The following is a 25,685-nucleotide window of genomic DNA, read 5'->3' as shown; positions in this document are numbered from 1 at the left end:
GCAAAAAGATGCTTCAGGACAAAGCGTGTGATTTGCATACTTCCAGCCACATTCTGACTAGATGTACTTGGCTGCCCTCAATGCAAGTGAATTGAGAGGAGTCGAGCACTTGTAGTGAGCATGTGACCACATGTAAGCATATTGCATACTTGCGATCATATAACCACCCGCTCTGACCGTTACTACCCACAAATGCTAAGAGCGTGCGCACCGAATGCTCTTAGGATTCAGAAGTCTGCAGTCACTTGTGACTGACTGCAGACTTATTAGAAGACCAGACAACCCCTTTAATGTTTTCCTTATGCACAAATTTACCAATATGCATTTAAATTTTAGACGTTAGACAAAAAAATCCAGAACATTCATATATGTACAGACAAGTGTTATACTATACATAGAAAGCTGGTATGATATGTAAGCTCTTTATACATGTGCTGATCTGATATATTTTCCTACTGTCTCCTAAGGCTGTCTCTGCCAAAGATATGGAGGCAGTGACTCCAATGGGACTTATCAAAGGACATGCATATTCAGTGACAGACATAAAGAAGGTATCTTTGGGAGAGAAGACCCTTTGCTTTGGAAAGACCTCCAAACTTTTCATGATCAGAATGAGGAATCCATGGGGAAAAAGGGAGTGGAGAGGCGCATGGCATGATGAGTATGTAAAATGTAATTAGCATGATTTTCTATTATAGTGCACCGCATTTAATCAGGCTTGGACTGGCCCACAGGAGAATTCCCAGGTGGGCCCCACTCAACCTATAGTTGGCACAATACATTTGTTTCACAATGTACAGACTAGGGCAGCATCTCATCATTCATTTAAAGGGAATCTGTCACCCCATTTTTCATCTATAAGCTATGGCCACCGCCATCAGGGGCTTATCTACAGCATTCTGTAATGCTGTAGATAAGCCCCCGATGTAACCTGAAAGATAAGAAAAACAAGTTAGATTATACTCACCCGGGGCGGTCCCGATGCGGTCCGGTCCGATGGGCGTCGCGGTCCGGGGCCTCCCATCTTCATACGATGTCACCCTCTTTGCTTCCTGTTGCAGCTCCGGCGCAGGGGTACTTTATCTGCCCTGTTGAGGGCAGAGCAAAGTACTGCAGTGCACAGGCGCCGGGCCTCTCTGACCTTTCCAGACACCTGCGCACTGCAGTACTTTGCTCTGCCCTCAACAGGGCAGATAAAGTACGCCTGCGCTGGAGCCACAGCAGGAAGCAAAGTGGATGTCATCGCATGAAGATGGGGGGCGCCAGACTGCGATGCCCATCGGACGCGGACTGCATCAGGACCACCCCTGAGTGAGTATAATCTAACTTGTTTTTCTTATCTTTCAGAATACATCGGGGGCTTATTTACAGCATTACAGAATGATGTAGATAAGCCCCTGATGGCGGTGGCCGCAGCTTATAGTCGAGAAATGGGGTGACAGATTCCTTTTAACAAACTACTCCGTTTATCATTATATAGAAACATAGGCAAACTTGTGAATGAGGGTAATGGGACATTTGCTGAGCAGTGGGCCCGCCAGAGTCAGTGTTATTGGTGGGCCATTGGCTCTTCAGTCCGGCATTGCATACAGTACTCCATAAACCACTGCTAGTGACCTGGCAATTGCAGCATAGCAGGTGGTAGAATATAGTACTGACTAATGCTAGGATGGGGAACTGAGAAGTAGATGTACGGTATATAACTTTATTTCAGACAGATGTCACAATCTTGGAGTCCTGCCAAGAGATACAGAAAACTTTATACCTTGCGAAGCCACATGCATACTTGACGGAGAGAATAGATCCCAATCCACCGCACTTACTGTTCTTTATCATGCATGCCGAAAGGAACTTTCTTCCATAAAAGGCGAGGATAACGGCAAACAATACATAGTTCTCCCTAGGAAAAAAAGCAGATACCAGAAAAGTTTCTTTTTTGTCTTGAAGATCTGAAGAGTGGAAAAAAGTGAGCAAATCGGAGAAAGGGAAGCTCGGACTAGCTGTGCGGAACGATGGCGAGTTCTGGTGAGATTGGGACACCAACAATGTAGTGAAATTAGATCAGCCGTACAATCCATAACACTAAATGCAGGGTTTAAGTTTTTCCAACTTTGTTTTTCTTATAAAAGGGAGAGATTGTTATTTATCACAATATTCGCAAATTACTCCATATGCCAGGATATATTCCATTATTAGCTGGTGGCCACTAGCCAAAAAATCATGGAAAACAAAATAGGGAAAAATAAATTAGTTATGGTTACTTGTTACACCTCTACCAATATAAATTGCAAAGATTGGCAAAATAAACAAGTGCAGCATTTTAGTATTCACAGTGAAAATTGTTGACAGATCTCCTTTGAGCGTTAAGTTCTATAAAAACAACATGCTTGTTTGCATTCATCAATCATGCATGTGTTTGCCATAGGGAGATGGGAGTAAGCTGCTGTCAAACATCACTTGAGGTCGGGGGTCACACGATCAATCGTATATTCTCTCTGCAAGAATATCGGATCAATTCTGTTAATGACACTCGGCTCAAACTCTGCTCCACGTTAGATCTGAATGTCAGCTTAGTGTGACCCAATTCTCTCACATGAGAAAATCGGATCACAGGGGTGAATACGGAGATCTTAATTTCTCCATCTTCTCCATTGTCATAGTCTACACTCAGATCACATCCAAGTGCAGTCCAATGTTTTACATGTTTCCATAGACTTGTATGGGTGCATGTCATCATTAGTGGATGCGATTTTTTTCTCATGCCGAATAGGCATGAAAAAACCCACAGATCCGCACTGCCCCATAGTATAACATTGGGCCAAGTGCTATCCCATAAAACATCAGATAGCACTTGTTCGATGTATACGATTGTGTGAGTGAGCCCTTGAATTGAAACTCAGCATGCCCTATGTTCTGCCCCCCAGGTAACCCTAGAAATCTTCTGCCTTCCTACCCATTAGACAAGGCAAGTCTTGCTGGTTCAGATGACAATTATCTAATGTGTATGGGGGTGACTTTACTAGTTGGATTTATAGCAGACACTGCAATAGCAGTAGATTATATCTTCATTGGTAATTTATTTGGCCTATAGACACAAATGCTTTGCTAGACATCTATTATGGACTGGAAATCATTTTTGCATTTGGATTTCATTAAACATTTTTCACCGTTTGCCTTCTCTAGCCTCTCTGTAGTACTGTCCATTGCTGGCTGCAGAATGAGTTATCCAAGAATCCATCAGCGAGCTCGTTCTGATGGGAGAGTCTGTTATATTTGTCTTTTTATGAGCTCCACTACACTGATTTATGACCACAATAAAATTGAGCTGAACCTTGTAGTAATAGATCAGCTGAGAGGAGCTCAGGAAACAACAGATAAAAGAGTTCTACTCTCTCCTGTCAGAACGCGCTCACTCGCGGATTCTTATTTAACTCCTTTAACAGCTAGCAGTGTGCAGAGGAACAAAAATGCTGTAAAATCCAAACAATGCTACATTTTTAATAAAACCCAATATCAATTTTTTTTATTTTTGGTGCAAAATACATTGAATTGAAAAAAATAAAACAGTTTACAAAGATGGTTATATCTTTAGTTATAACTGGCGAACCAATTACCTGTGCTGGATAATCTACATGTATATATTGTGGTGAGCTCAGGTCATAGACTGTAATGTAGTTTGTAGTCTGTGAAAAAAGAAGTTAAAGGAGACTGATAACTTAATGCTCCATTAGTGCAGCATGCAGGCGTCATTTGGTGATTTTATGCTGCATCTGAGCGCTGCTCTCTGTCCTGTAGGATGACGTTCGAGGACTGGTGTAATAACTTCACTCATGCCGACGTCTGCCGTATGATTAACACTTCATATCTCAGCCAACACAAAACATGGGAGAGGGGAGAGGCTCGTGGAAAATGGACGGAAAACACTGATGCTCTGCTGAATCGCTCCGGAGGATGCTTCAATAATAAAAGTACATTTTTTCAGAATCCACAGGTGACTGCCAAACTGTTAGAGACAGCTTTTAATAGAGTAGCAGGGGTCTTTCTTGTAAACTGAGGCTTAAGTGCAAAATAGACCTTTTTTACAGAATTAGGCCACATTCACATGGTCAGTATTTTACCTCAGTATTTGTAAGCCAAATCCAGGAGAGGAACAATCAGAGGGAAAGTATAATAGAAACATATGCTCCACTTCTGCATTTATCACCCACTCCTGGTTTTGGCTTACAAATACTGAGGTAAAAAACTCACCAAATACTGAAGGTGTGAACATGGCCTTAAAAAAATCATAGTAGGCATTTTTGCACGACACACGTTTTAGGATACAGAAAAAAAAAAAAAGCAGTGGGATACCCTCTGGGTAACATGGACCCATGCAGCTGCACAGCCTGAGAATGTGACATAGCAGAAGTCAAAGGGAAATTAAATAAAATATATTTATATTATATTATTTACATATACTGTACACATTCTTCACATAAATCCCAAAGCTAAATGGTCAGCATTATGTAAGGACCCATAAGTATTCTGCACGAAGATATCTGCTTCCATGGTATGTTCCAAAAAGTCTTTGGTCCCAATTCATTAAAACAAGCGATTTTCTTGATCGTCTTGTTGAGGGGGTGAGCTGGAGTCAGAGCCTCCTGATTCATGAAAAGACGCACACTTCTTCATGAATTCGGAGCATCTGATGAGCGGCGCACGTCCCTTATAGGAATAAGAATTCTGCTGTAGGAAACACGACAGCTCATCATGAATTCAATCAGCAGTGGCGTCTCACCCCTGTCCTGCCTATTTTGGTGGAGCTGGGGGAAACTAGGGTGAAAACGTAACAAGTCGCAATTTTTTTTGCACAACTCCAAAATTTTGCAACTTTTCAAAACAATTTATACAGGAATTCCAGTAAAATTGCGTTGATTAATCGGGCCTATGTTTCTGTTTGGATCCTCTGACTTTTTAATGGTGTCAAATGTGATGAGAGGACTACCTATTATGAGGTTCTCCTGCAATGAGGAGCATCAGTTCCCCTCCAGCTCACAATACCGTGCCTGCTGCTAAAGAAGGGTCCGGAGCCGTACTTGTAGGCAGAGGCCCACATGACCGTGATTGAGCCAGGAGATCGAAATAAAGTGTGAATTAGGGCTATGGGATTGGATCAATAATGGGTGGGAAGGGTCAGGAAAAGGGGTGTATAAAAGAAAAAGCGCAGGAAAAGGGGCCATTCTTGTGAGGATATCAGTAAGAAGAGTCACGCCTGCCCGCTTTTTTTTTTCAGGGATTTATTATGGAGATGTATATCTTGTTTGATTGTATGGCTCGGGATTATGTTGAAAGTCAAAATCTTTACTGTAAGTCACAGTGGCTGGGGCGGTGGTGGGGGTCCTTGGGGTTGGTGCAATTTAGTATTGGGGGAATTTGCAGAGATGTTTTCCTTCAGGATGGAATTACTGATCAGCTAATGTGGCACCTAGTGGGGCTCTGGACGGGGTGTACCCTGGGAGTCAGTGGTGAGGTTTATTTACCACTGATTGTGGTGTCGTGCCCTCAAACTTGGAATTACGGCTGAGGGTAAAATAATTGTATTGGAAAATACTTTGTTATACATGTGCCTTATCTTGTATCCTCACGGATCTCCCCCAATTCTTTCATTGGTTATTGATCTTTGTTAATAAATGGCCGCTGTGGCCAATTATATCCAAAAGGAAAGTCTCCTGTGTATCATTATTAGAAGTTAAGTAGTATGGGGAGACTGGGGGGGGGGGGGGAATTAATATAGAGGGGGTTTCAGTGGAATGATTTGGACCATACGCGGTCATGAATTATCAGAGGGTCTTGATAAGTGTTTTTGAGCAGTATTTAGTACTTCAGTGAGAAGCCCGGAAGTTTCATATCACATATCAGTGACAGTACAATAGTAAACGAGTAAATTGGCCTCCGAGGAGCTTACATTTCCTGCACATACAGTATATTTTTATGCTTAGATAGTCTGCTATACACAACCATTTCCCACTGTATAGTATATGGATATCATGTGAGAGGGTCTTATTTAGGGGTCTTGTATATCAACTTCAGGCAAGAGTTATACATGTAAGTGATGGCTGACCAGTACTTGGGGTGACGATGCTCAAAGTTAAAAACCCTGCACTCAACTCCTCGTAAGAGAACATTCTATTAAACTAATTTATTCATTTTAGGAGCATTGAATTTAGAACTTTACCAAGCAAAAAGCAAAGGCCCCTTGAGTGAGACCCCTCAATTTAAAGTTTATGGTTTTGTAGCTGAAAATATGTAGATTGACAATGTACACATCTTTTCATTTTACGTGACAAGTATTATACCTTGTTCTTCCGATTTTTATTTTTCAGTTCATCTTTGAGGTAAAGAAAGAAGAGGATGAGGTGCTGGTGTCTCTGCAACAAGAGGATCAGCGACTACACAAGAAGTCAGGAAAAGGAGACTATTTCATTATCGGCTTTGAAATTCTCAAGGTAGAAAACATAAAGCCTCTTCTGTATTTATCTGTGTGTCACAATTTGAAGACAATCTCCTGGATGGTTTTCAAAGTAGAAAAAAAAACACTGATAAGAAAAAAGTAACATCGATCATGTGTTATAAACCAGGGAAGTGTAAAAGCCAGCTCACCCCATGTTATAGCCGTGTGGGTATATAGCGCGTCACTCCTATCTAGAATATTGTAGAACATGGTGCCGGACTGTAGGAACTACAGGTGATGTAAAATTATACTTATGAAAACGGTGAAGCAATGAAACCGCACTTATTTCAGTCTTAAAATTCTGTGTGTTTGTATTAGAGAAACACAGAAGTACCGACAATCCCAGATCATACACAGATCACTGGATTCCTGCCTTTTAAATGCAAAAGCAATCATGATTTAGATCACAGAAGCTATGGAACAATTTTTCAATTCTTATTTTATGGCAGCCTGAATCTGCTGCTCCGCAAACATAATACAGGCTACTGTAAATAAACAAAAAAAAAAAAAAAACAACAGGCATGAACTGGGATATAAACTGGTGTGCAAGCGTACGTTCACACTGGTCACTGAACAGAAAAAGACAAAAACATAATGATTAAATACCCTGCAGTAAATAAATAGGGCAATGCATGAAGATAATATATGGTACTTCGTTAACATGTGTTTTGAACAAAAAAATGCAAAAGCCATCCTGCCTCGTTGGGACAGTCCTACACAGATTAGCTGGACTGGCTTGCACAGGACACCTAGTCCTGCAGTGATAAATCATAATCTCCTGCTGATAAAACAATGATTGTATTGAAACTACAGCACACTCACTAGTAAGTGACACATCCTTGGAATCAGGCTCTGGGTGCCTACATTATTCTGATCTCAGATTACATGGTAAATCTGTTAACAGATTCTTTTCAAACAACTATAGCTTGATTTGTTCTTATCATGATTGGGTGCGCAGTGGTCGGCAAATATCTTCTCGACAATGATACAAAGTGAGACACATCATGTGATACCAGATTGACCTCGTACATTTCACCGGCAGTGCATGCACCCCAATCCTTTCCATTAAGATTTTCCGGCATGTTTTCCATTAAGGGGGCAGTCACTGTGCCATGTTCTTTGGACTGTGAGCGTGCAGGGCATTTTCTTATACATGACCATCCGATCTGTACTAATATAGCAACACAAAAGACAATCTACAGAATGCAGAAATGTAAGGATTTTGCTTATTGTATGGACTGAAATAGGATTTACCTCCAGCTGCTACACAAGTTATTTTTAAGGACTTGTGTTATATTATATAGTACAGTTTTTAAAAATAATTTATTGCAGTTTTTCCGTAGGTGGAACAGAATAGATTATACAGAATGCACAAGCTGCAAGGACAGGAAAGAGCCGCATCTTCCCTATACATGAACCTCAGGTCTATTTTCTTGAGGAAGTTATTGAAGAAAGGAAGATACGTCATTATCCCTACAACATTTCAGGCTGGAATAACCTGTGAATTCAACCTCAGAATCTTTACTGATGTGTCGTCCAATTTCAGGTAGTACTACGTTTACAACCCAAAAGTTTCTCCTTAGCATGCTTAAAATGAAAGTTCTCCAGGAGTCCTACAGAAAAGATAAAGAGAATCCTTCAGAAAAAAAAAATAAATCATTTATTTGCAGGTAAATCCCCTTTTAAAGTGCAGCTGCAGGGAGATAATGAACTTTTATTCTCCCTGCATCAGCTTGCTCCTGTAACATTTCCATTTTCTGCAGATATGTGAGGGCTTGTTTTTTGAAGGGAAAACTGAGGTTTTTATTGATACCATTTTGGGGAAGATACACTTCAGATGCTTCCTATTTTCTATACATTATGTTTTCAGCAATGCGATTAATAAAAAACGCAATTCTTTCGCCTTGATTTTGTTCTTCGTTACATTTACCAATCAGGTGAATTAACATTATATTTTGATAGATCAGATTTTTACACATGTGGCAATACCAATTTTTTTATTTTTTTTTTAAATTATTTTTGGGGTTTATTTTTAGACTGTGAAAAGATGAAGGACAGATTAAAAAAATAAAAATAAAATTTTGCAATGCAAAATAATGGAGTACATTTCCAATATCAGACTCAATCATGTGTTTTATATCAAGTCTATAATGTATATACTCACGCATAATATCGCAGGCTAATGAAGAAACTAGAAAAATTAAGCATGGGTCTGCAGACTAGGTCCAATTGGGGATCTTGTTTCAAGATATAGTTAATGGGGTTGTCCACTACTCAGACAATCCTTTTTCAACCAGTAGGTTCCCACCCATAAAATAACAACACTTTTGATCCCCTCTGGTGCCGACGCCATTCCAGTGGTATATACACTTGCTGTCCTGGGGATCGCTGCAGCCAATCAGCACTGGCTTCGCTCTCCTCTCCTACATACGTAATTGACAACCGATGGAAGTAAGAGGGCAGCAGCAGCACTCACTTCCTCTGGATGACTTGACAGAAGAGTGAAGCCAACCAAGATTGGCCCCAAGAATTGCTTGACAATGTTATGCCATCCCCGGGAGAACCAGTGCTGCCATCACTGGAACAGCGCTAGCACTGGAAGCGAGTATAGGAGTTATTATTTTACAAGGAGGAAACATAGGGATTAAGAATGTGCTGTCCTATTAGTGGTTACCAGCATGCACATCCCTGAAGTTTTGGAGCCCCAGAGATATTCCTGCAATGGTTCTTTTCTGAAGGGCTCTCCAAGGTGTATTTTGAGTCTACGTGCTGTGCACCGACGTATTGTTCGTTACAGTTGGACAATTGCAGTTGATGTATGATCTAGTTGGATAATTGATATGTGTATAGAAAGACATAAAATGTGTGGATTTTTGATGGAACCACATAAAGCACATCAGCAACATCCATTATTTTTCAAAGTCACCTCCAGACTATTATCACAGTACTGGCTGGGGGATAACAGGTTATCCAAAGAGGTTGCACATTTTGCTACAAAATTGCAACCATTACAGATTCTGGCCAATAATTTGTCATCTTCTTGTTGGAATATGTTTTTGTATAATAATAATTACAGTTCATCTATATAATTAGTGGTGTTTAGGGTGATAAACCTCAATAACTTTCTGTATATCTCAGTACTCTTTAAAAATAAGTGATCACAAATGGATTTCTCATCCATAATGGCTGTAGCTCATTCATTACCTTGTGTTATATCCGCATGTATTCTTGAAAATACTCCTTCTGCGTCAAGCCAGATTGTCCGGCCCTAAAAAAAAACAACAACATTATTTTCATGATTGCATATTTTCATACATGGACTATACAAAACTATAGTATGTTCTGTACAGACGCTGCGACTGTGACATTTCCAGTATCCACAGGTTTAGTATAAGGATACTGCGTCACCTTGTGGCGACCAACAGTACTGCAGAACAATTTGGTTTTTACTTAGTCAAAAACAAACAAAAAACTATAGTCGACGGTGTAAGAATTAGAGAGCCCCTTCTACACATTTAGCGCCACATTGCATTAAACCCAATTATGAATCTATGGATATGTAAAGGGCTTAAAAGACATGGCACATAACGTTTCACATTTGTTACATAAATTAAAGTTATTTTGTTACCATAACATAATAAATAATTGTTATTGCTATGATAGTGAATTATGTTATATAATTATATTTTTATAATAAATTATTATAAATGGATGTTTTGACACCAAGGAAAATTGTTGTAACTAATAGCCTCAGTAAAGTGTCGACATGTTTTTAGCTTCGGCATTGCCTCCTCTTACATGTTATCTGATGACCTCCGCAGGGAGCTGCTCCAGGACAAGCCCAGTGTAACCTGTTGGAACTTCTTGTTGGGATATCCAAAAAGAGTCAGTCAAGTGCTGGTGCGGAGCATAGAAGGAGTAGACCCACAGGGGAAAGCAGAAGGTAAGATGGGGAAACCAGGATCAAATCACAAGTTTACAAAAACTTACGATAGTTTGAAATTAAAAAACAATCAAACTAAAAAATAAAAAAAAAAAACACACACAAAACACCCATTTATCCCCTACACAGATTCTATATCAAGAAACCATAGTTTAAAGGGGTTATCCAGAACCACCATATTGCTGACCTACCAGATGGGTGTTGGACTCCCACCAAAAGCCCCCATTAGATCAACTGATACCAACTCCAGGGGCAGCCGAATGCAAACAGTGTATGAACAGCATGGTGCTCAATGGTTAGCACTGTCACCTTGCAGCACTGGGGTCCGGGGTTCAAATCCCATCAAGGAATTTGTCCGTTCTCCCCAAGTTTGCGTGTGTTTCTTCCAGGTTCTCCAGTTTCCACCCACTCTCCAAAGACATAGTGATAGGATATTTAGATTGTGATCGCCAGTGGGGACAGTGATGATTGGCTGTAAAGTGCTGCGGGATATGAGGTCACTATAAAAGGGTGCTTTTACATTGCACTCTTGCCCATATTCAGTGGTCCTGTTGTGGCTTGTGTCCAAACCCACCCAGCAAAATGGAATTTGGGCGTATGACAATAATGGTGCCAACAGAGTTAATGTGTGCTCTGTCGTGCATCATTTTTGGGCATATACACCTACTGCAGGTGGACACCCAGATGTAGTAGACGGTGTCTGAATGTCTGCCTACAGTAGGGAATATACACCTGAAAATGATGCAGAACAGAGCACATGTTGACTCTGTCGGCACCATTATTAGTAAATAGCCCCATCAGCGCATATGCCCGTTTTGATGGGGTTTGGATACAAGCCACAATGGGACCACTGAACGTGGGCAAGAATGCAATGTGAAATGGGTCTAAAGCAAGTAAAATACATAACTTGAACAGCGAAATTCTGTGCATGGTCATCAATATGTTACTCAAAGACAATCTCTAAGGAAGTTGTCTTGGATGTCTACTGACAAAGTTTTTACAAAAATTTTTTGCAAAAACATTCAAGATATCAAAATCCCAGCAAGTCAGAAATTTACATACACCAAGTTATGATATAAATATTATTGAAAGTTTCAGAAAATAATGTTTCGGGGCTTTTGAATCTTCTGATAAGACGCATTGACATAATTTGCATTAATTGTAGGTTTTCATGTGGCAATATTTTAAGGCTCATCTTCAAATCCTATTTGCCTCTTTGCTTCACAATGAGGGAAATTTAAAACAAATGAGATGTAAGAAAAAGAATTGTGGACCTCCACAAAGCTGGTACATTCTTGGGAGAAATGACCAAATCTCTGAAGATGCCACGTTCATCTTCTCAAATAATACACCACAATCAGTTCTGTCTACTATCGAAGGGTGTACCTTCGTGCAAAAATCACAAATCAATTGGAGCACAGCAGGAAAAGTCCTTGTGAACCTGCTGCAGGAAACAAGTACAAATGTCCTATATAGAGATGACTTAAAAGGCCGTTTAGCAATGAAGAAGCCACTGCTCCAGAACTGCCATAAGAAAAAGTCGACACAGTTGGTGACTGCTTCGGAGGACAAAGATCTTACATTTTGGAAAAGTGTCCTCAAGTTTGCTGTAACAAAATTAAAAGTGGTTTGGCCGTAGCCACCATCGTCTTGTTTGAAGGAAAAATGAGGAGGCCTATGAGCCAAAGAACACTTTGCCAACTGTGAATTGTGGGGGTTGGCAGCATCAATCTGTGGGATGCTCCACTGCATGGAGATGTTGAAGCCATATAATAGATCACTGCACACAGGCTGCTATTATTCTCGAAAGCGTAGGCTGTGTTTACGCAAGATGATTTGGTGCCAAGAATGATCATCTTTTGTGTAAGACCATTACAACACTTGACAAATGGGCATTTTGCACTTTCCATTGGGTGATCCACAGGCTGCACAATTAAACCACAGTCAGGCCTCTGCATAAATGGGACTGTGATTGCCTCGCAGTGCACAGACTGGTGACAGCTGCATACAAATAGATTAAGCGGTCACGCTCAAGTCGGGAGAGCCGCCGGCCAGTACATGCACTGTGTTCCGATTTCGGGCCAATTTATGCAGTTGTCTGACTGCGCCTTTACAGTGAGACCACCACTCCTAGGAAGGCATGATAATTGTGCAGTGTAAATGCACATTTACCCTTTATAATAAAAGATGATGGGAATCCTTCCTTCTAGTATTTTGTAGGGGATCCCAACTGACAGGCCCCAACGATAAAATAAAATGTACCAATTTTCAGAGATTTACTATCAAAGAGTTTTTGTTTTGAAAGCTTCAGTTTCTTGGCCTGATGGCTAATTGCTCTCACATACTGCACAATATTGCCTGCAGCAGCCAGATCCATAGATAACTTACAGAACAGTTATTATTAGTGGTAAATAATGCTGGCAATGTCTAGGGATTTTTCAGTTGCCATGTAAATTAGAACACAGGTTTTGCTCCTAATGGAGATGAATTTACACAGCAATTAGGGGAGTCCTCTGCTGCGATTATATTTCAGTCTGATTGAATTTATCTATACTGGGGCGGATAGATAATTGGTGCAACGTGTACATCTGCACAGGAACCCAAGAGGTACAGGGGCCCATTTCTACCTCCAGAGCAGGAAGAATTGTGCAATATGATGAGCTATTGGACTGCAAAGGGCCCATATACTGTTCTTGCATATGGGTCTCGTCTGTCTCTGTCCCCCAGTTTATGTATTAGACCTATGACTTGCAACTATATAAAAGTCCTTGGTAAGCTTTTCTTTGGGTGAAGAATTAGTTTGCTGCTAGAGTCCAGCATCTAAATACCCTGCCAGGGCAGAGTGTCTTAGTGCCCTCCTGTCACCCAGACACACGCCACTCCAGAGTCTAGAGCTACAATCACACTCAATCATTTCCTTTGCATATATTGTACCATTTAAGGTTCCATAATGACCCAACATCAGAGATCCTGAGTCCTACATAACAAAATACATATTTATACCTTTAGTTTAGGGGGAAATGTAACAAGAATATTAAAGGCAATGTATCATGGAAGACATTAATGGAATGTCCTCAGGAGGTGTCATAAATGTCTAAACGATGCAGGTCCCAACTCTGTTGTGTTCTGAACTCTCGTAACAGTGAATGCTCAGACCTGTGCATGTGCAGCCATCTCTCCGGTCACTGTGGCTGGGGCACCATTTAAGATGGGGATTGGATATCGATGTCCGGAAGGCCAGTCCAGCCCCATAGTTGGGACCCTCATATCCTGTATATGTGCCATTGACATCAGATAATACCTATCCGACCAATTCTGATGAAGCAAAGTGATATCTTTATAACAAAAATTAAACTTCAGTTAAAAGACTTTTCCGCTAATGTTATTAGTGAACTACCGTTACATATGGGAAATCTCTTACAATTTCAGGGGCTGATCTGTACATTTTAATGAAATGTGAAAATGAAATTGTTCGCTCTGAAGTTCACAAGAATACAACAAGCGCCGTTATGGATATGAAAGTGATTTTTTATCGGAGGAAAATAAATGAACCAATCGCTATTCAGGTAATGCACTAAATGACCCCAAACTCATAAAACTGTAAGGAATAGTTATAAAGCTGGGATTTTGTTTCTAACCACTTCCCTCCTTTAAATTTACTATCATGTCCTATATGTGTTGTACTGATGGCAAAAGGCATTGTAGTATTGTGGATCCAAGGGGTAACTGTTCTCCTTGCGGAGACTGACATGTCAAGCCTGACATGCCAAGTTGAGACTTAAGCGGCAATGCTCCTCTGGGAAATATGCAAATTATCTCTTCAAAGAGGAGTAGAACTCTAGTGACACCTGTTGGAAGCAGCAATCCTAAAAGTCAATATCAAACCTTTACAGAGCCTTGTCACATGACTTGGGATAAAAGTCAAAACCAAAATCTCAATTTGTAGACACTGTTTCGAGATACTGCCCCTCATCAGTGCAAAGTGTGAGATCTGGTTTGGCTGGGTGAGGTGTCTGACTGTGATCCAAGGGGTTGCTAGGATTGCTACTTCCTAGGTGGCACTAGAGTTCTAGTCCTCTTTCTCTTTTAAGAGACAATTTGTAGTACTGTGGAAGGCACAGGCAGAGTGAGCAGCTTGTGCTGGCAGTATTATACTTTTCAATGCCAGTAACGCGACTTCTAAATTGCTTAACAAGGAAAGCACTCAACAATGAGGTTACCATGAAAGTTCTCAGGCCTGCCCTGGCTATATTTACCACCTAATCAGAGGAACATCTAATATATAAAGCTGAATGTGTGTGTGTGTGTATGTATGTATGTCCGGGATTGGCATCTGAACCGTAGCAGCTACAGCCACAAAATTTTGCACAGTCACACGTCTGGACCCCGAGAGCGTCATAGGCTATGTTGTGAGGTGAAATTTTAACCCCGAGCTTTCCAATTCACCAAACAATTTTGCCCCTATCTACATAATGGGGAAAAAGTGAAAGGAAAAGTGTTGGAGGCGTCGCAGCTACAGGCACAAAATTTTGCACAGTCACACGTCTGGACCCTGAGAGCGTCAAAGCTATATTGTGAGGTGAAATTTTAACCCCGCGCTTTCCAATTCACCAAACAATTTTGCCCCTATCTACATAATGGGGAAAAAATGAAAGGAAAAGTGTTGGAGGCAAATTAACAGCTGCCAGATGTGAACAAGGGGGACTTAAAGAATGACAGCGATGGCACCAAAGAGTATATACTGTACAGTTGCTAAGGTGGGGCCCCAACATGGGATAATCACACCACCACGGGGATATGAACACACACACAAAATGCGCCACACACTACCACGTGCTCGAACACATATACCACCCTCAGTGCACATTTCACCACACATACACCAACCTCGCCACATAAAAGTAGAAACACAAAAGTCGCCGCTCAAAACTCGCCACGCGCAAAACTCTCCACATGCAAAACTCGCCACACGTGCAAAACTCGCCACACGCAAAACTTGCACACGCAGAAAAATTGCCACACGCAGAAAAATTGCCACATGCACAAAAGTTGCAACACATGCAAAAGTTGCCTCACACAAAACTTGCACATACTCAAAAGGCACCACACATAAAACTCGCCACGCGCAAAACTCGCCATGCGCAAAACTTGCTGCACACAACTTGCTACACTAACCTGTCACATGCAACTCGACACACAAAAAGTTGCTACACGCATGTCGCCACACAAAACTCATCTCACAAAAGTCCCTACATGCATGTCGCCACACGCAACTCAACACACACAACTTGACACACGAAACTCGCCCTAAAACACACACAAGTCTGGTATCCTTCAAAAATAAAAATCTGATTAATAAGCAGACAAACTACAAGAGCAACAAATGTACCATATAGGAATCCGGCAGCTGTCAGTCACATGACCAGTCTATTATGTGTATGTGTGAGCTAATATATACTGCCAGGGGGTGGGCTTACTGTTGGCTGGGGATTTATCAGGCTGCCATTTTAGCTTACAAATACTGAGGTAAAAATACTGACCAAATAACGTGTGAACGAGGGCTAATACAGGAGGAGATGACATACAGCTATATACTATATACAGGAGATGACACACAGGTATATACTATTTACAGGGGAGATGACACACAGGTATATCTAATATATAAAGCTGAATGTGTGTGTGTGTGTATGTATGTATGTCCGGGATTGGCATCTGAACCGTAGCAGCTACAGCCACAAAATTTTGCACAGTCACACGTCTGGACCCCGAGAGCGTCATAGGCTATGTTGTGAGGTGAAATTTTAACCCCGAGCTTTCCAATTCACCAAACAATTTTGCCCCTATCTACATAATGGGGAAAAAGTGAAAGGAAAAGTGTTGGAGGCGTCGCAGCTACAGGCACAAAATTTTGCACAGTCACACGTCTGGACCCTGAGAGCGTCAAAGCTATATTGTGAGGTGAAATTTTAACCCCGCGCTTTCCAATTCACCAAACAATTTTGCCCCTATCTACATAATGGGGAAAAAATGAAAGGAAAAGTGTTGGAGGCAAATTAACAGCTGCCAGATGTGAACAAGGGGGACTTAAAGAATGACAGCGATGGCACCAAAGAGTATATACTGTACAGTTGCTAAGGTGGGGCCCCAACATGGGATAATCACACCACCACGGGGATATGAACACACACACAAAATGCGCCACACACTACCACGTGCTCGAACACATATACCACCCTCAGTGCACATTTCACCACACATACACCAACCTCGCCACATAAAAGTAGAAACACAAAAGTCGCCGCTCAAAACTCGCCACGCGCAAAACTCTCCACATGCAAAACTCGCCACACGTGCAAAACTCGCCACACGCAAAACTTGCACACGCAGAAAAATTGCCACACGCAGAAAAATTGCCACATGCACAAAAGTTGCAACACATGCAAAAGTTGCCTCACACAAAACTTGCACATACTCAAAAGGCACCACACATAAAACTCGCCACGCGCAAAACTCGCCATGCGCAAAACTTGCTGCACACAACTTGCTACACTAACCTGTCACATGCAACTCGACACACAAAAAGTTGCTACACGCATGTCGCCACACAAAACTCATCTCACAAAAGTCCCTACATGCATGTCGCCACACGCAACTCAACACACACAACTTGACACACGAAACTCGCCCTAAAACACACACAAGTCTGGTATCCTTCAAAAATAAAAATCTGATTAATAAGCAGACAAACTACAAGAGCAACAAATGTACCATATAGGAATCCGGCAGCTGTCAGTCACATGACCAGTCTATTATGTGTATGTGTGAGCTAATATATACTGCCAGGGGGTGGGCTTACTGTTGGCTGGGGATTTATCAGGCTGCCATTTTAGCTTACAAATACTGAGGTAAAAATACTGACCAAATAACGTGTGAACGAGGGCTAATACAGGAGGAGATGACATACAGCTATATACTATATACAGGAGATGACACACAGGTATATACTATTTACAGGGGAGATGACACACAGGTATATACTATATACAGGAGGAGATGACACAGATATATACTATATACAGGAGAGATGACACACAGGTATATACTATATAGAGGAGGAGATGACATACAGGTACATACTACATACAGGAGGAGATGACATACAGGTATATACTATATACAGGAGGAGATGACACACAGGTATATACTATATACAGGAGCAGATTACCTACAGGTATATAGTATATACAGGAGGAGATGACACAGGTATATGCTATGTATAGGAGGAGATGACATACAGGTATATACTATATACAGGAGATGACACACAGATATATACTATATATAGGTGAGATGACACACAGGTATATACTATATACAGGAGATTACATACAGGTATATCTAATATATAAAGCTGAATGTGTGTATGTATGTATGTGTGTATGTCCGGGATTGGCATCTGTACCGTCGCAGCTACAGCCACAAAATTTTGCACAGTCACACGTCTGGACCCCGAGAGCGTCATAGGCTATGTTGTGAGGTGAAATTTTAACCCCGCGCGTTCCAATTCACCAAACAATTTTGCTCCTATCTACATAATGGGGAAAAAGTGAAGGGAAAAGTGTTGGAGGAAAATTGACAGCTGCCAGATGTGAACAATGAGGACTTAAAGAATGAGAGCGATGGCGACAAAGAGTATATACCGTACAGTTGCTAAGGTGGGGCCCCGACATGGGATACTCACCACACACGGGGATATGAACACAAACACAAAATGCGCCACACACTACCACGTGCTTGAACACATATACCACCCTCAGCACACATTTCACCACACACACACACCAACCTCGCCACATAAAAGTCGAAACACAAAAGTCACCACTCAAAACTCGCTACATGCAAAACTCGCCATATGCAAAACTAGGCTCACGCAAAACTCGCCACACGTGCAAAACTCACCTCATGGAAAACTCACCTCATGCAAAACTTGCACACACAGAAAAATTGCCACATGTACAAAAGTTGCACCACATGCAAAAGTTGCCTCACACAAAACTTGCACATACTCAAAATGCACCACACATAAAACTCGCCACGCGCAAAACTCGCCATGCACAAATCTTGCTGCACACAACTTGCTACACTAACCTGTCACATGCAACTCAACACACAAAATGTTGCTACACGCATGTCGCCACACAAAACTCATCTCACAAAAGTCGCTACATGCATGTCGCCACACGCAACTCAACACACACAACTTGACACATAAAACTCGCCCTAAAACACACACAAGTCTGGTATTGTCCTTCAAAAATAAAAATCTGATTAATAAGCAAACTACAAGAGCAACAAATGTACCATATAGGAAATACGGCAGCTGTCAGTCACATGACCTGTCTATTATGTGTATGTGTGAGCTAATATATACTGCCAGGGGGGAGGGCTTCCTGTTGGCTGGGGATTTATCAGGCTGCCAATAGCAACCAATCACAGCTCAGCTTCTATTTTGCTACAGTTAATTAACCTGAGCTCTGATTGGTTAATATAGGCAACAAAGACATTCTCAGTATAACAAAGCTAATATATGTTGTGAAATGCTTCTATTTGCTTAGTTTTTGCCTTTTAATAATTACATTTCTATCTATTTGTTTTGTGGTTTTTGTGTGCAGAATAAATTTTTGTTAACACATTCTATTTTGCTAACAGCAGTCATTAACCCGGGCGAAGCCGGGTAGTACAGCTAGTCCACAATAAAACAAGAGTACTTAATACAAAATGTGGGATTCCAATGATATGTAGCAACCACATAATCCAAATATGCTTCAACAAATAGCCCAAAAAATGATAAAATATATACATTTTTTGACAAATTAAATGAAGATAATAATACCAAAGAATTTGTGATTGCAATCATTTTCAGGAAGAAACTGAGTATTATCTGACAGAATTACAGGGGTGTCAATACTTTTGGCCACAACTGTATATATATATATATATATATATATATATATATATATATATATATATATATATATACATACACACACACTTTTACATATATTGTGGTAGGTTGACTCACTCCACTGCTCTCAGAGGTAGACATTGGAACACTTGGTATTAGGGTCTGCAGCTGATTTATTGCTCCATAAACCAGAAAGCAAAATAGTAAACACAAAGCAGCCTTTTCTGGCACAAGTGGAAATAAACAGTTCAAATCCTTTCCACCGTGGCTCCAGCTTTCTGGAAAACAAGACACTTCAGCTCCCACTGGAGCTGGAGCCTGGAGACTTCCTGGTCTCCAAACACACAGTAGAGAAAAAAAAAACCAAACAAAAAACAGTACCTGGGTATGTAACTCCCCAACCACACCCTTGAGGTGAAGATATGGGGAGTAGGTGTCCCGCCCATCTCTTACATCTACTCACAAAAAGCCCAAATCCTTGTAATGGCCAATTAACCCCTCAGCACCTAACATGCTGGAGAGAAACTTCTGGGATTCACATCACGGAAGATAGCAACCTTCATTACACACAACTCCTCTCACACACAGCGCCAGTGACCCTGCCACAATAATATATATATTCAGATCACACAAAGAAGCATGAAGTTGGTGCAAATATATAAAAGGCACATACCCTGGCTTCATGCCTATTAGACCATGCCATATTTATTCTAAATCAATAAATGATTACTTCATTCAGAAGTATTTAGTTAAAAGGGAAAAAAGGCAAACAAATTCCTTTTTTTCATCCTCTGAAAAGTATTAGTAAAAGTTAATCAACAAGTTATATCACAAAATGGTGAAAAACAATTAATTTAATCACATAAAACAAGCCCTAATACATTAAGGTTAATGGAAAAATTAAAAGTTACATTTTCTGAATGTAGAATTTTTTTTTCCTGCAGTACTAAATCCATCAGGACCAGCCAGTTTTGGTTTTCAGCCTTTAGGATAAAGCATTTTTTCTATTTCTATTTTTTAAAATGGTCTCATTGTAAAAGCTTCAATGTAGCCATATGAAGCCTCGGACAAGATCCAATAGGCTTCTGTATATGGCATGGCGAAAGCAGAGACGCAGCTTGTGCTCCCCATGTAAATCCCCCTGAATGCTGTGGACAATGACTACAGCATTAGAGGGGTTTCAATGCCGAGATGAGTGCTCGTTTTGGTCCCAGCAGTCTGGAGCTTTACTTGTTTATTATAAATATTTGCCAACTTTTGAAAGGACGTGTTCACACTACGTTTTTGGAGCCGGAACTTTCCAACTCTCTAATCAAAACTTGTGCTTTTTTAACTCCTCTTGGTTTTTTAATCTTGTTTGGAAGTCATCTGAGAGTCCTGTAGACCTCCCGTTTCCAGGAGTCTCTCGGACATTTGCGAAACTTGGCAAGTATGATATTACAGCATCCCTGTGATGTCCATATAGATCTTAGTGTGGTAGTCACTCCTCACCAGGACATACAGTACATGTATGCCCGACGCACAAACAGGTGAACGACAAAATAGGTTCAGTCCTTAAGGGGTTTTCTGTATAAATGAAACATTATCCACATTTTTAAACATATGTTGGGTAGGCTTATTAAATGAGTTTTTCAGGCTGCACATAAATTTCTCCTATTACTGATATTATCTTCTACTCACCTGCTTCCAAACTAGCATCAGTGCAGAGATGCTGGACAACACAAACCCTTCCAAGCTCGGCGCCTGTTAGATCCTCCTTTTGGCTAATCAGGTAGTTTAGCTGAGCCATCAATCACTCAGATCAGCAGACCAGATAAGTGAAGGGTTTGGAAGCCAAATATAAAGTATATACTAGGAATACTATCCTTGTGTGCACTTGTGGATTTCTATTCTGTGTTATTACCCAGCTGGGTTCCTGAGATAACTAGCCATCTTTCCAATACCCACCTAGATTGCTTAATTTTTTTTAATCTCAAGCTTGATCCATTGGTCAGCAGTTTGTGTGGACATTACCCAAGGACTCCTACAGTAAACGCCAAGAGCCCTCAAGGGTGAAAAATAGGAATCCTACTACTACCACCAAGTAGTTACATGAGCCAAGTCTGACCATGGACGTCTCCAAGTTACACACATACTTGGAGACGTCTATCTGACAGTCTGATTGTCAGATGAGAAAGTTATACAATCCAGTCTGTGAGCTTAATCACCGGTACTTTTCTCCAAAGTAGTCTGATTTTTGCTGCTACCGATGACTTATCTAGCTCTCCTAACATTTCCTAGGAAGCCCTTACATCATGCAGATTGGCAGAGATACCAGAAGTTGGGCCACCATCAGTCATTAAACTTCTGTAAAACCCACCCTTGTGATGAGCTTTTTGTTGTACACTTTTCCAGCCCGTTACTGATAATAACCATTCTGATATTCCTTTTGCGGTTTTTAGTATATATTTACTTGCTGTGTAGAGTAGGTTTGCCACATTGTTTGCAGTGCCCTTGAATTGTTTACTGAATCACTGCATGGCATGTGAATCCCAAAGGCAATATCTCAGTTTAATGTATTAAGACAGTATTTTCTGAATTAATTCAACATAAAACCATATTCTTCTACTTTGACCCTCAGGTCTGGGGGAGCAAGATCATGTGTGACCAGTTCCTGGGTCAAGTGCTTCTGGCGGCATCGCTGAGTGACTCAGTAGAAGAGCGGAGTCTCCAGCTGCACAACAAAGATGGGCAAGCAGCGCAGATGCCAGGCCGGATAAATGTCAAGGTTGTCTCCTCTGATGACCTGCTTGAACTGTGAATGTGAGAGTCTCCCGGATACAGACAGGGCTGCGAGCTAAAGACTGTCTGACATGCCTGAGTAAATGACGTCTTCTCCGTTCGCATGCACAGACCCTAGTAATTTGTATTGAAGTCCAGAACATCCAGTATTTCAAGTAATCTGGCAAGACTGTAGAAATGTGTTACATTTCTTATTCTGAAGCATCAAAGCTTATACATACAAGGAATCCTGAAATACTGATGGCAGATAGAGACCTCTATAATTTCACGTACTTATCCAATATTCATTATTACTTATCTATTTTTGTGCAATTGTTCATAAAGAGTAAATAACCATTCTCCATATTAGCTTGAAGCCACATCACATCATAAAGGTGACCCAACATGGAGAATGGTGCAATAAGCCTTCAGGTATTGCGCTACTCATTTTCAAAATCTGGAATATTTTCAGGGAATTTACATCAACACAATAAAATATGGTGTTTGGTTACAAACCTGGCTTTGAAGAAGAATATCTTCTGGCTAACTTGCTGTTACCTGCCCGTTGTCAAGTGTTATCCTTTCAATATGGAGCGGTCAAGCCTTTGGACAACAACAAGCATAAGGCATGCTTAGAAATGGAGGAAGTGGAAGATCCAGCATCTATAGTCCTTCAATTCAAAAATAATAGTTACAGAGAATGAGAATCAGGACATATTAGACTTACGTGGACCAGAAGCAGGTTTAACTCTAAATTAATAGATGTAATTTGTAGAATATTAGGGTTAAATTAGTAAAAACACCTCAATATAGCACTTTCATTGGTTTGTCACAGAACGTTGAAACAGGACCAGATCTGACACCATAAAGTTGGTAGTTAGATTAACTTTTTTTTCTTTTATAAAGTTTTGCGTTGTATTTAGAATAAACATTACAAGGTTTATAGTACTAGAAAATAGAATATTTGCATGTTTAATTGCTTGTGTCTTATCCTAATCAAAGTGTTTTTATTTTACATTACTCTAAGGCCGGGATCACACAGGTATACAGCGTGCAGCTCCATGTATTGCTTTGCGGCTGCACGCTCCGCTTCGGAGTGCCGGTGCCAGAGCTGGGTTTTCACCTGCGAGACTCAGCCGTATCTCGCGTATGTGTGATCCTGGCCTAACAAAAGATATGGAGGAAAGAAAAGGAGGATAAAGAGCAATATGCTAGATAGCACTTTGATAAACCACTAGTAGTTCTGCAGTATACAAGCATTATGATGGTACATACTCTACTCGTGTCATAACTGGAACCCGAGGAACAGGTATGTATTCTGTAAAATGAGAATCACGAAAATACAAATCTTTTGTAAGACTGATGCCATCTTGAGTTTCACATTTATTTATACAGTGATATTTTCCTCCTCCATACCGGTTAGGCTACGTTCACATTTGCGTTGTTGGGCGCAGCGTCGGTGACGCAACCAACAACGCATGTACACAACGCAGCGTTTTGCGACGCATGCGTTGTCATAAGATAGTACAGATCAGGAGTTTCGGCGCAGGGAAAACGCTACAAGTAGCGTCCTCTGCGCCCTGTCTTGTGCGTCATGACGCATGCGTCGTAAAACGCATTACAACGCATACTGACGCATGTCCATGCGACCCCAATGTTAAAGATAGGGGCGCATGACGCATGCGTCGGTATCCGTCGACGACGCTGCGCCCAACAACGCAAATGTGAACGTAGCCTTATGTAGTGTCTGTAGTGGGCAACGCAGTTTGTTGTAGTTCACAATAATGTACCATAGTTACTTCTGTTGATTTAGATATTGTCAAATGTTTTATTAAAATACTTTTAAAAATGCGATTTTTAACACAACAGTTTTTTTGGAGTACATAATTTATTTACTGGGGTAAAGCATAACTTTTGGTCAGACTATATTTGATGGCTGCACAGTGCATTATTTTTCCTAGCATTCAAAGCAAGAGTTAAATATAGGAAATGGCCACTGAACTCGTAGGTTCACAAGCAGACAGAGAAAGCAGATCAAAAATCACAGCGATTGTCCCACAATGAACGTATCTTACTTATATTACCTCTGGGGCCACCAACGTGCTCTGCCTCACTGCACATCCACCTTTATGGATAATTGTACTATTTTACTCGGGGGTGGGATCATTTTTGCAAATGAGTTTCATCAAAAATGCTTTTTGAAGCTTATTATTTTCCTGGACATTCAACTTTGATGTGGTCCATGGTCATAAATCAGAGGAGTTCAGGAAAATATAAATGAAAGGTCAGTACAGGATGACATATTCTAAGTTCCTGTAACTCATTTTTCAGCAAACAATAGACAGTGTAACATACAGGCTATAGCAAGCAGTGGAAAAGTTATTTAATAAATCCCCTTTGCAAAAATGATTTTAGCCCCAATTACATGCATTAAGGTAAACAAAATTGGCCCCCAAAATGGACAACCCTTTTATTTAAAAAAACAAAAAACAAACAACAGTGTTTGCAAAGAACTTATAAGGGTATCTGCCCACGATTTGGAACTGTTGCGGGTTTGACGTTGCGCATTTATGCAGCGTCAAACCTGCAGCGGCCAGATGTTACAGCATATCATGTATATCATGTCAGAAGAGAGAGAGAGAGAGATATTTATAGCAAACTTTTTTTTTTTGTTACTTGATTGGCGTTATTAATTGAATAACGGCGTTCACGAGTTTGGGGACCGGAAAATCTGGCCCTGATAGTGTTCTTCAAGGTTTTAGCTGCCCTTGGTAGCCAAGACCCCAGAGATTTTCGGACTCTGGGGGGCGTAACACTCTTATTCCTGACTGTTTTAAAACAACGATGAAGGAATAAGGTCCCTTAGCGGCTGCTGTTTTAATGCTTATCGTCAGCCATTAAGGAGATAAATGAGCTTGAGCTGAGAGACAACAACAGTGTTTATGTCTTCTTTGCATTCTAAAGCTTTAACTTTTATTTTGTGGATTGCATGGCAAACTGTTCACAGAGAATTTCTAGAAGTAGATTGCAAGCATTCAATACCATTGGTCTTTTGCACATGGATTTAACCATCTCTGAATATCTTGATATTATCTACTGTAAATTGTGGGATATTAAAAATCTTTGCAATTTTACGTTGAATATTTTTCTGAAATTGTTCCACAATTTTTTTTTGACAGTTGATCACAGATTGGTGAACCTTTAACCATCTTTGCTTCTGAGAGACTCTGCCTCTCTAACTCACCTTTACTTATACGGTCATGTGAAAATTGTCCCTCCAGCTCCTTACATCAATACCACTTACTTTTCCAGCCTTTTGTTAACTCTGTCCCAACTTTTGTGAGATGTGCTGCTGCTGCCAATTTCTTAAAGGAGTCAATTTTTTCAAATAAAATGGAAAAATGTTTAACTTCCATGATCTGATGTGCGTTGTGCTGTGAATAAAACATCACAACTTTTTTGGAATTGGAGGTGTGTAATGACAGTATGAAAAAATAGCAGGCCTAAGACATAGCAAAACAGAA

At 40.7% G+C, this 25,685-nt stretch overlaps 1 protein-coding gene across 1 annotated transcript in view; it reads left to right on the top strand.

Annotated features, from left to right (window-relative positions):
• Positions 1-25,649, top strand: part of CAPN6 (calpain 6) — an 87,635-nt gene extending 61,986 nt beyond the window's left edge. Inside the window, exons 6-13 of the mRNA XM_077285163.1 lie at positions 468-661; positions 1,948-2,025; positions 3,796-3,991; positions 6,363-6,485; positions 7,834-8,036; positions 10,312-10,433; positions 13,863-13,999; positions 22,022-25,649. Coding sequence (XP_077141278.1) covers positions 468-661; positions 1,948-2,025; positions 3,796-3,991; positions 6,363-6,485; positions 7,834-8,036; positions 10,312-10,433; positions 13,863-13,999; positions 22,022-22,201 — 1,233 coding nt within the window. The 3' untranslated portion in view covers positions 22,202-25,649. The remainder of the gene's footprint in view (positions 1-467; positions 662-1,947; positions 2,026-3,795; positions 3,992-6,362; positions 6,486-7,833; positions 8,037-10,311; positions 10,434-13,862; positions 14,000-22,021) is intronic.
• The last annotated feature ends 36 nt before the right edge of the window (positions 25,650-25,685 follow it).

The sequence above is a fragment of the Ranitomeya variabilis genome, chromosome 2 (assembly GCF_051348905.1).
Source record: "Ranitomeya variabilis isolate aRanVar5 chromosome 2, aRanVar5.hap1, whole genome shotgun sequence".
NCBI lineage: Eukaryota > Metazoa > Chordata > Amphibia > Anura > Dendrobatidae > Ranitomeya > Ranitomeya variabilis.
Note: the sequence above shows the minus strand (reverse complement) of the source record. Positions and strands in the feature narration are given on the sequence as shown.